A 12,599-nucleotide genomic window follows, 5' to 3' on the forward strand; every position below is an offset into this window, starting at 1 on the left:
TGGAATAAAAAGCCTTAGCAGTATGGATGGAAAGATGGCTACGCCACAGGAAAAGGAAAGTAGTAGCGAAAGGTTTGTTTCTCTGGAGAGAAGGATATGGTAGCATTGCCCAAGGGTTGGTACTGATGCTTTTCTTAATAGGTATTAATACTTGGATGTGGTTTTACAGGGCAGTTTCCAAATTAGAAATGGGTGTACAGGTGGCAGATAAAGTTTAGTTTTGACAAATGTGAAGTGCCACAAGTTGCTAGGAAAGAAAAATGTAAACTAGAGGGCACAATTCTAAAAGTATTACAAGATCAGATTTGTGGCTATATACGTATTGTTTTGAAAGTGGCAGGATAGATTAAGAAAGTGGTTAAAAAAAAGCATACCGACTGCTGGGCTTTAAAAAAAATTGAGGCAGAGAGTAGCAGACTAAAGTAGTCATGATAAACCAGTGTCCAATTCCGAGCACCGCACTTTAAGAAAGATGTAAACACAGGTGAGACTTACTAAAATGATTCAAGGATTGGTCAGGGGAGGGGTGCTTTTAGTTATGCAGGGATTGTTCTTGGAATAGAGGAAATTGCGATGGCATCTAGTAAAATCATGAAAATATAGAGAGAGTAGATGGAGATCTGGTATTCCCATTAACAGAGAGATCAAGAACCAGAGGACGTAGAATGAAAGTCATTGACGAACAAACCAAAAGTGACATGCAAGTAAAATGTTTACACAGAAAATGGTTAGACTCCGGAATGCATTGCAAGATGTAGTGGAGGTAGATTCAAGTGTAGCATATGAGAGGAGGCTGGATAAGTCACTGAAAGCAAAGACTTTGTAGGGGTTTGGGGAGAGCATGGGGGAACTGCTTCTAGCTATATTGCTCTTAAGTATAGCTGGTATGGACACGACTGGCCAAATGGCCTACTTCTGTGTTGTAAGTATGCTGTAACTCCAGAATATAAACTGTTGGACGAGTATGAATATAAGAGCAAGGTATCAGTAAAAGGTTTCTGTGTGTGTTGTAGAATATTTAGAAATGTGCAAATCAACAGGAGAAAAGAGTGTATGGTTCTCCATATTAGGAACACTTGATGCCGTTTGATATTCTTGAGAGATTTGGTGGTAGGGGTAGGATGAGAGTAGTTACAATTTGGATTCAGAAACCTGTTTACGTTTGGTGATGTCAGTCTGGCAGTGGCAAATTTGAGTACAGCTTGGGAATGATAAAGAATGAAAAAGATAAACTTAATTGGCAGAATAACAGTAGATGGACATTTGTGTGGAAATGTAAATTAGTGCACATAAGAAGATAGGTCATCTTAAGTATTCCATGAAAAGTATCACAATAACTTATAATTGAAGGAAAATTTATAGTAGCTATAAATATAGTAGCTATATTATAGTTCAAAGCAGAGCTGCACTCAGCTAAGCAAACTAAATTGTGTGATTGTGTTCATTTCTTCTTTCATGTATTTGCTAAGGTATGAGTGTAACATTGCACCATCTTTTTGTGTATCTTGCATTTAAAATGAGTTAAATAAGCATTTAGTAGTTATGGGACAGATACTATTTCTTAGGTGTTTCTCTAATTGGCTCTTTTCAAGCAAACATTTGGTTCTTCTGGTTGTGGAACTCTATGCTTGGAGTTCTATCTTCCTGGCAGCAATGAATAATGAGTTCTGGATTTGGCTTTAGCTTTTTTTGGTATTGGTTTATTATTGTCACTTGTACCGAGGTACAGTGAAAACTTGTCTTATAACCCAATCGTACAGGTCAATTCATTGCACAGTGCAGTTACATTGAGTTAGTACAGAGTGCATTGAGGTCGTACAAGTAAAAACAATAACGGTACAGAGTAAAGTGTCACAGCTGCAGAGAAAATGCAGTGCAATAAGGTGCAAGGTCACAACAATGTAGATCGTGAGGTCATAGTCCATCTCATTGTATAAGGGAGCTGTTCAATAGTCTTATCACAGTGGGGTAGAAGCTGTCCTTAAGTCTGGTGGTACGTGCCTTCAGGCTCCTGTATCTTCTACCCGATGGAAGAGGAGAGAAGAGAGAATGTCGCGGGGTGGGGGGTCTTTGATTATGCTGGCTGCTTCACCAAGACAAGGAGAGGTAAAGACAAGAGTCCAAGGAGGGGAGGCTGGTTTCCCTGACATGCTGGGCTGTGTCCACAACTCTCTGCAGTTTCTTGCAGTCTTAGGCAGAGTAGTTGCCGTACCAAGCCGTGATACATCCAGATAGGATGCTTTCTATGGTGCATCTGTAAAAGTTGGTGAGAGTCAAAGGGGACAAACCAAATTTCTTTTAATTTTTTTAAATCAGATTCCTTCAATTGGCTGGTTACTTTGCAAGGATCCCAGTTATGTGAGAAGCTTAAGTTTGTAAATGTTATTTTGACCCCTATCACCATGTCAGCCTCTCAGTTTGCAGCCAAGAACATGCCACTCTGATTTTATCTTTGACCAAAATATTGTGTCCATGAAAGAGCCTTGAAAATTGCATAGTAAGCAAGCTATAGAGTGGCACATTTAGCCAACCATGAACATAGCATTCCATGGGTTGATAAGGTTTGCTGTAGAAAAAAAATAATGAGGTTCCAGAATTGCTTTTCTATAATAAATGAATTCATTTTAAAACTTAAATTCCATCTGTGTTAGAGAAGTGTACTTGTTCAGCAGTAAATATTAACATTTACAAATTCACAATTTAAAGATATGTCTTTAAGTCTACCTGACATAGTATTTGCAATATGTGCTGAATTTCAGTTTGTGTATTTAATAGACTGGGGAATGCAACATCATCGACCACCTCCCCCACCACCAGACCAGCAGTGGATACCGACCCCAGCTCCCATGGACATAGTCCCTCCATCAGAGGACAATAGCCAGGACAGTGGTGAGTTTGCACCAGACTCTAGACGTATGTTCAATCAAGTCAATAACAACAATTTTGGAGGAGCACCAGAAAACTTTGGAATGGGATCTGTGCCCGTCAGCCAGTTTGATTATCAGGTAAATTTGTTTAATGCAGTTTCATTCTTGGTGTATAAGCATTCATGCCATCGTGAGACAGACTTCAAACCAATATTGTTTTGTTTACGTGAGATAGATAAACGAGAAGCACTTTGACTTTTCAGATTCTTACTTACTTGCATTCCTCAATTATATAAAACAACAGCAACACAACTTATTTAAGTTTTATACTTGCTGTAATCTTAGGCAACTCTGATTTTGCTTGACTGGTGCAGAAAACCACACTGCTCTCAGTTGTGAGCTGCACAAATGGCTTTCATGTCTTCTTATTGAGAACTCCCATTAATTTGTGGCTACAAAATATAATGGTGCTCATGTGGTATTTTTCCCTTAGTTATTTTCCATAAGAGGGGGAAACAAAACATACATGTTAAGTATCTCCCCTTACATCATGTCATTCTGCTCACAGATACCCCTATCTTCAAAAGGTTCAGAATATCTGTCAGTCACATGCCAGTTGGAAGTCTCGTCTTTTGATGTGTGACTGGAGGACGTGAAGAATTGGCTGTCATTGTGGCATTCTAGAAATTGACTGAAATTATTATTAAATAGCAAAGTTCTGTAATGGTACTTTTCTGGGACAAAGGGCCCACCTCGGCTGATCATATAAAATGTTAGGTTCAAAATCAGGTTTTCTGGATTTTGTAAGCAATTAAACTTTAGATTTTGTTTCAGGCAATTGTCTGATTTAATGTAGTAGCTGTTACAGATGAAGAACCTTCTTGTGACCTTGCGTGCTGATTCTAGAAATGCAAAAATATGTTTAAAAAATCAAAACTGGGAAAATAATACCTTGCTACAGGATATTATTTCATTTGTTTAAAGATGTTTATTGTGAACATTGCTTATTACATGAATTTTGTGTAAGAATGTTGATACATTCATTGAGAGATTGGGATGAATATATGATAAGCTCGTAAGAGAGTTTTAGTTCAGGTAACCTTTTAAATGCGCGTAACACTTTACACTTACAGCATGGTGCAGCTTTTGGTCCCCCAGGAGGATTTCATCCACCTTATTGGCAACCTGGGCCACCACCTAACCGTAGAGACAGGCCATCTTACAGGGATCGTCCAAGGTCACCCATAACAGTAAAACAAGACCCTCCTGCACTTGGTAAGTTTCTTCTTCTGCCAATTTGACCCTTTGTGATAGATAAATATTTTTTTCTTGGCAAAATTTAATTTGTAATTCTTGGCACAGATTATAAATAAAATATTTTTGATAAACTTCCCTTTAGTAGTATTGCAATTGTGTATCTTCATTTACATTATTAAAGAAAACTGGCTAATCTGGCTGCAATATGAGAGAATTGTGGCCATAGTTTACTTGTAGATAGTGGTATTGGGAAGTTTAGTTCCTGTGATTGTACAATGTCATATTTACATATTCTAGGGATTACAATTTTAGCCTGGTGCCTTTTAGATTATCATTTAACAGGTAAAATGTTATGTTTGAGAAGCTTCATGAATTTATGCCTCTGGTTTTCTGAGACACTGAGCCTTCCAACACAAAATATTGTTGGAGATTTTAGGTGAACAAAATACTTTGGTGTACTTTAAACTTTTTAGTATGTTTATTATGTTACAAAAATAGTTTTAAGTTGGTCAGCAGGGAAAGAAAGCAACAATCAAAAGTATTTTCCATAATGTACTTGAAATGACTTCTTTGAATCCTCTTCTGTTCCTCACTATTCATAGCTGCTTTCTGACTACCTTCACTTAGAACCTTAGTAGTTTTGAACATGAAGAATTGGTAAAGTTTATTCCGATTATCTGTTGGCTTATTGGTATATTCTCAAGTTTTTTTCCAGTTAGAAGAGTTCACCTAGTTACCAGCAAGCATAATGTATAATTAAATTGATGAGTAAAACTTAATGTTATACTCTAGTCTGGAGTCTGCAGGAATTTGGGGTTAATTCCCTGGATGCTGCTCTGACAACTTGGGAGAACATATAGGGGCACTAAAAAAAAGTTTAATTTTTCATTCTCTTTGAAAATTTTGTGCATCATGACTAGAAGTATCGGGGGGGGGGGGGATAGAGAAGGGAGTTCGATAGGGCAGAGTGAAAGAAAGCAGGGATCTTATGACAGTATTCCTTGGAAAATTTTCACCTCTCTTTACATAAACCTACAGCAATTAATCAATACAGGATTCCTATGTTATAATATCTCGGAGTATGTCCAATCTTATTTGCCTAAGATTCTTTTTGGCCCAACTGAGATTTGCTGCATATGCCTTCTCACTCTCCAATTACCTTTTGCTGTCCATTTTCCAATCCTCCATCCTTCTTCGGTCTGCTTTCAAAATGTCAGTCACGTGTTTCATGCAGTTCCCGTGGCATTGAGTTTTGCATTTTCTCCATTTTCTATATAAAGAAATACCATTTAAATTCTTTTTGATCTCTTGATGGCTATCTTATACTACAGATGGAAGCACTTTCGCCACATTCAACTCCCTTAGTAATTTTAAAACATTTATCTGATCTAATTTGGTCTGCTCTATTCCCAAAGAACCTATCATACTCTTTTTTGTAATAGGTCAAATTTGAGATGATGCAGTTACCCAGATATCTATCTCATTTAATAGTTCGCTATATTATATACTTTTACTTTTTGGTGTGGCAGAAGTTTGCTTCACTTTATTTTGGACTAATAGGTATAGCACATGTTAAAAAGATACAACCTAAACAAGAACCTCAATGGTTTCATCTTGACATTTATACATCCCACCTATGCTGTATTTGTAGTTTCTCTGAACAAGACTAGCATTTGTGTTGAACCTTTATGTAATTTTGTGGTGTGTATTTCAGCCCTCAGTAAATTGAGTTGAGAGCAACCTAATTTAGGCTTCCGCAAGTGCTTCAATAGTTTTCATATAAAATAACCACTTTTCACTCCTCTGCTAGTTCTGTGCTTTGAAATGTAGCCAAAAAATATACTGGTGCTTGCTTTGGTATTTTTCCATTTTGTTTCCTTCTCTTCTGAGGAAATAACTAATCCATAACAGTGAGCATTTCCCTTTACATTATAACTGAAATTAGGAAATCTGGTCTAGAAATCATTTCATAGTATTGTGAATGTCAGTTTATTTTATTAACTAGTTGCTAGATGCATAATGTGCTCATGTGACATTTGTGTCAGTGCTATTTTAATAAAGAAATTCCCATATATAATAATACTTTGCATTACGATTTCAAATGTTAATTTCAGATTTACATCTAAATTTATTAAAAATAAAGCCACATAGATCCACATAATAAAGCCACATATTTTTATGATGAAATCTGCTTAGAGCTTGAGATTTATGTTTAAGCTTTGAACCAAGTTTATACATGTATGTCTTGCCTGGAATGTTTAATTACACCTTGTTGCAGATGCTGTGAAACGAAGAACACTGCCAGCTTGGATTCGCGAGGGTCTGGAGAAGATGGAGAGGGAGAAGCAGAAAAAGCTCGAGAAAGAAAGATTAGAAAAAGAGCGGGCACAGTCATCAAAACACAAAAAAGATCCTGAAGAGGTGCCTGAAGAAACTGATGGGCCACGATTGCCTCACAAAAGTAAATTTGTAAGTCCAACAGAGAATGTTTACAGGTTTTTGGGAAGATATTTTAATAAGATTGACTTCCATTAACAATATTGTCTGTGTTTTGTGTGAGTTGAGCTATGAAGCAACAGAGATAGTGGCTTGGAGGGTTGTGTACTGTTTACAACACATTTTTATCACTTCTAGAAGAGAAACTTAAACCAGATGCTAAGACATTATGAAACATCTTACTGAATAATCAAATGATTACCTTGTCCAGTAGTTATATTTAGGGGAATTAAGACCATAGACCAGTACAGCACAGAACAGGCCCTTTGGCCTGCAATGTTGTGCCGACATAGCTAATCCCTCCTACCTACAGGATGCCCATATCCCTCCATTTTTCGTTTATTCATGTGCCCATCCAAGCCCCTCTTAAAAGCCCCCAATGAATTTGCCTCCATCGTCCTATCAGGCAACACATTCCAAGCATGCCTGGAATTGAATGCATTCACTTATTTTTCTGATAACAATGTTCATGTCAAACATTAAGATAAGTCCTTGTTTTGAACTTGCGGGTTTTCATGTTAACTGACTGATATGGTAAGTACATATTAATACTTTTGAAAGCTGTTGGATCTTTTTAAATAGTAATTTATTGGCTCCTGATTTATGGTGTTTTAGGACAGCGATGATGAAGAGGAGGAGTACGAAACAACTGAAACCAAAAATAGTGACAAACCAAGTAGGAGTCCTTCGCCTATAGCTCAGGAAGAACAGAGCGAACCAGAAATGACTGAAGAAGAAAAAGAATTTCAGATGGCATGTTAATCTATTACTTCTTTGCACATTGGGCTTGACATTAAAACTTATAAGCTGGGAAACAAAGTTAATCAAAAAATGTATGAATTTGGCAACCATTATGGAGAAGTCTGAATGGAAAATAAACGAGGAAATTATAGAATTCGGACCAAGAGAAATGAATGTGTTCACAATTACAGAACTGATGTGTCACTGCATGATAGGTGTAAAATCTTATGTTAACTTCATTAAACATAACCATTGCTCCTCTTACAATATTAATCATGCTTTTTTCTTCACTGCAACTTTATTTTAATTAATTTGATTTTAATTGCCTCCATCCAAATTCTCTACACTTGATCCAGGTTGATGCTATTGTTTGTTTACTTCTCCAGTCTCTAATCTAGTTGACAATGTGATCAATCATCCCAGATATTTCAAATCTCTTCATCACAATTATTAATACAAAGTAGGAGCAAAAGAAAATCATTGCAAACTGCAATTTTTTTATTGTTATTCTGATCCTATTTATGGCACACTTTCACAGGTTACTTTTGTCAGTCACTATCAAATTGTGCCATACCAGGAATCCCTTAAAGCACAATTTCAACAACAACTTGGGTTGAGAATAGGGCAGTCCATGTCACAAAACCTCTTCCAGGTCAGCAACAAGCACTGTTGCTTCACCACTGCCAGCAAGGTTCAAGTGCATTTACATAGAATTGTTTTTAAAAAAAAAGCTTGGTGCAATATACTGATAATTGCCAAAGCTCTAAAAGTAATGTTACTTTCTGCTTTATTCTGATAATTTTATTGCAGTCCATGTTTTAATAAGGTATTAACTTAAACCATATTAAAATACTTGCTTTCTGTTCTTGATCCCAGATGGCAATGATGAAGATGCTGCTTACAGAAGTACTTTTAGAAGTAACAAATGAAGAGATATATTATGTTGCCAGAGAAGCTCACCGTAAAGCCACTAAAGGTACATGAGATGTTTGTCTTTTTTAATTAACGAAATAGTACAATAATATAACTAAAGTTGAAATATATTGTCTGGAACAGGTTATTAATTCCTTAAGACATGATGTATTTTGAAATTTAGATTTTTATATTATGCTTGACAGTAGATTTAAAATGTTAATATTTTATTGAAGAAAATTGCATTTATTCCTAAGAAGAAATAATCCACTCTCAAACTAACATTTCTCAAATGTATGAAACGCTCTACAAAGTAGATTTACAATTAAAACAGCAGCTTTGAGTGGATGGTACAGTAAAACCTCATTAAATCAAACATTTGTGGAATATGAAAGTGAATCAAACAAGGAATCTGATTTCATTTCACTCGTCAGCAGCTGAGATAGTCCATCGTGGACTGAATTACAATTGTATCCCAATAAAAAACAGGAAACACAAAATGTGTCAGGCAAGTATTTAGAACGGTGGAGTGAAGTAAGCCTAAATATCAGCTGCTGAATTAGTTATTCCACCTTGAGCTAATTTTGCTGGCAAAGGTTGATAAGAAATTGGAAGTTAGGAGCATTTTTGTTCCTGCTGTCTTAAATTTTAAGGATTACATAATTTTTATAGTGGCTAAATAGATTATTTGACCTCTTTATGCATCAATAAGGTAAAGTATGCTACTTTACCTTATTCCATGAAATGAAAATTATTTCCCTTTCTTCTTACGTTTACTCCCTTAGACAATAGAATAATAGTTAATAGATAGTCATAAATAGTTTTGATATTTGATAATGTATGAATACACAATTAATGGAATGGATGAAATTAGAACCTACAAATGAAATTAATAATGGTGTTAATTTAAGGGTGTGGTAAATTTTTAAATTATAGTTCTCTATAATCTAAAAAGCTGATAAATTATTGTTGAAAAAATAAAACTGCAGATGTTGGAAATTTGAAACAAAACCAGAATGCTGGAAAAACTCGGGCAGCATCTGTGGAGAGAGAAACAGTCAATGTTTCAGGTCTGTGTCTCTTCGTAAGATGGGAAAAGAGAAAGTTCCAAGTTAGTTTTCAGTCAGAGTGAAGGTGGGGGTGGGATGCGTAGAACAAAGGAATGTCTGTTTTGGAAATTATTGCTTTGCCCTTGTGGGTTGCATTAACAGTTAGTGAGCTACAGTTTAGTATCTCAGTGGTATAGTCAATTAACAGTCAGCCTAGATGATAGGATACAAATCTCTGTTGGCATAGTGTCTTGTAGGAAATGTGTTTGACTACATGCCCCAGTAATATGAGTACATTGCTTGGCAGCAAGATAGCAAAATAAAAGAACTATGGTTTGAAATTTACAGGTGCCCATGCACTATATTTTTAAGCGGTTTACAAATTGTTCAGGGTTGATCACTGATATGTCTTTAGTTGTTGCAGTATTTCATGATCTGTTTTAAGATGCATGTCTTTTTGGTTAATCGAGTATTGTTTCAAGGGTTTGGTTAAATGGGATTTTACTGTATACAAAACAAAGTATTTTCAGTTAACAAAATTTTGATTCTCCCACAAAATTTGAAAATCTGAAACTTCAAAATTTCCCAATACTTGAAACATCAATGACATATTTTGTCCAAAATGCATCACTAAACAGGATTTCAGCAGTCGTGATCTGGAAATGATATCCATAGAAGGAAAGATATGGGATCTTTGGCATTTCTGACTGTTATTAAGTGTAGCCATTGCAAAAATCAGTTTGGATTTGTTCTAAAATTATTTCAGTAAATGAATAGTAAGAGTGCAATTGTTTTACTTTGCTAAATTCTGGTAAAGTTACAGCAGTTATCAAGATAGTTCAGGAATTAATGCAATTTCTTATATAATTTTTTTTCTTGGTTACAATGAGAACAAATGGCAGGTTATATTCCTTTACTGAATTTAGCAAATTGGGAGTTCCTTTACTGAATTTAGCAAATTGGGAGTTTGTCTTTAATATCCATTAATAGTTGATTGATTTACCACCATCATGATATTAACAAGGACTAAATGTTAGTAGCGTTCCACAAAAGTGTAATGCATTTATAGTGGTCTGTCTCTATTAGTGCACAATCACAGTGCAATAGTTCAGTTTGCAGTCACACATCTGCAGCAAACTCTGAACTGTGTGTTTCTTGGATTATAAATGCAGTGCATATTGTTAAGGTGTACACACTTTTGACTTTAAGGGTCAAAAATTGAGCTAATTTCAGTTTAATGTGATTTTAGAAATCTGTGATATAATCATCCTACCCTTTAAGAATTTGCTGTCGAGCCTGTATAGTATTTCCTGCTAAATACATATTGAGATGTAAAACTTCTTTTTAATGTCAGCATTTCACTATATTTTCAGGTCTTGCTTCCCTAAATGCTGGAAAATTATCAGAGAAGATATATTTTTGAAAAGCTGACAGTGCACCTCCTTACCATATTTAAAATGCCACATGTGATTAAAAATCCTTTTACTCCTTCTTAGTTGATAGTGCATTATTAGAGAAGCACACACGTTACGTTTCATGTTAGTAGATGCTAACTGATTTTGTTTTAGGCGATATAAAATTGTAAACAAAATGTGCCTGTTATGTGAAGCACTGTGCTCTTGAATGGATCTTTTTGTTTATAATGTTTCTTCTCTCCCTTGCAAAGCAGCTGTAGTAGTACAGTTTTGCAATGCCATAGAAACTCATGACTTTTGAAAAAGTTTTAACATGTTGTTCCTGTTGTTGATGTGATACAAAGCTCCTGCAAAGCAGCTGGCGCAGTCCAGTGCACTGGCTTCTCTAACTGGACTTGGTAAGTAACATCCTTTGTAAGAAAACAGGGCTAATGGGAGAAAGGGGATTTGTTCAAAATTTAAGCCTGAACATGTGTGTGTTCCTTTGTACTTTTTTAACTGTCATCATGAACATTATATCAGTCAAAAGGTGACAATCATGCATTTTTGAGTCTGTTTTCTTATCCAGATGTAGCTTCCTGTATAAACTTCATGAAAACGTTGTTTGTAATGTTTTGACAGGATTTGAGTACTAGCAACCAAGCGGTCTGGCTGACATTCCAGAACAGATTCATTTTCCAACATGTATTTTTCCCTCAGTGCAAGCTGCAAATTGTCCCTTCTTCTATTCTCAAAAGAGTACAGAGGAGATTCACTAGGATACTGCCTGGATTGGAGGACTTTAGTTATGGGGAGACATTGGTTAGGTTGGGCTTGTTTTCCCTAGAGCAAAGGAGGGTGAGAGGTGACCTGATAGAGGTACATAAAATTATAAGAGGCATAGTTAGGGTACAGCAAGAATCTATATGCCAAGGAAAGGGGATCAAAAATAAGATGGCATAGGTTTAAGTTGAGAGGAGGAATTTTAAACAGGATTTGAGGGGTAAGTTTTTTTTAACATAGAAAGTGGTTGATATCTGGAACTCGCCAGCGGAGGAGGTAGTAGCATCAGATATGATCGCTACATTTAAGAGACATTTAGACTTGCACTTGAATAGGCAAAGCATAGACTGATATGGACCTAATGCAGGCAGATGGGATTAGTGTAGATAGTGGGTCAAAGGGCCTGTTTCTGTGCAGTACAAACTCTATATTTCTTGTAGAGTTATAATAATGCTTGGACTCAGTGTCATCAATTTCTTTTTCCAACTGGAGATTGATTAAAAATAAATGATATCCAAGGAAATCCAACAATAAGAAATTCAGTGTCACTAAAGCACAATTAATAAAGCACAGACTGTGGGGAACTAAGAAGCTTTAAGTGGAATGGAGACTGATTGATACACCTATTTTTTGGTGGCGATACTACCTTCGTTGTGAAATGGTGTATTACCAAAACCACTTGCAAGCTATTACTTTCATGGAAGTAAAGTTGTTGAGACAAATTCGTTGTTGATTGTGTTATTGCTTAAGATATTTATTTGAGGCCAAAATCCCATCATCAAGAAAATAATGACTTAAGCCCCAAAATAAGGGATCTGTGCCTGCTATAGTCATTGCATATTGCAGAGAATAAACTGCAGCTATAGACCATTTTTCATAATGTTAAGCATTTTCCAGGATGGCCTATCTGGGCTATTAATAAGTCACCACTCCTTTTAAAAAAAAATCCATAATTTTGATCTTTTTTGTCAATCCTGTATTACAGTCATTCTTGCCTGCAGTTTTTTGGCCCATCTCAAACCAGAAAAAATGCTTGAAAAATAACTCGTTATAGTATATAAATAATATTCAATAAACCATTTCCTACTGAAATTGTTCCT

General features: G+C 35.8%; 1 protein-coding gene across 1 annotated transcript in view; it reads left to right on the plus strand.

Annotated features, from left to right (window-relative positions):
• The window catches only part of pnisr (PNN-interacting serine/arginine-rich protein), a 28,953-nt gene that overhangs the window by 10,818 nt on the left and 5,536 nt on the right, over positions 1-12,599 (plus strand). The window contains 6 exon segments of the mRNA XM_052024633.1: positions 2,776-3,005; positions 4,001-4,142; positions 6,403-6,593; positions 7,236-7,373; positions 8,238-8,337; positions 11,082-11,135. Coding sequence (XP_051880593.1) covers positions 2,776-3,005; positions 4,001-4,142; positions 6,403-6,593; positions 7,236-7,373; positions 8,238-8,337; positions 11,082-11,135 — 855 coding nt within the window.

Source organism: Pristis pectinata, chromosome 10 (assembly GCF_009764475.1).
Source record: "Pristis pectinata isolate sPriPec2 chromosome 10, sPriPec2.1.pri, whole genome shotgun sequence".
Classification (NCBI taxonomy): domain Eukaryota; kingdom Metazoa; phylum Chordata; class Chondrichthyes; order Rhinopristiformes; family Pristidae; genus Pristis; species Pristis pectinata.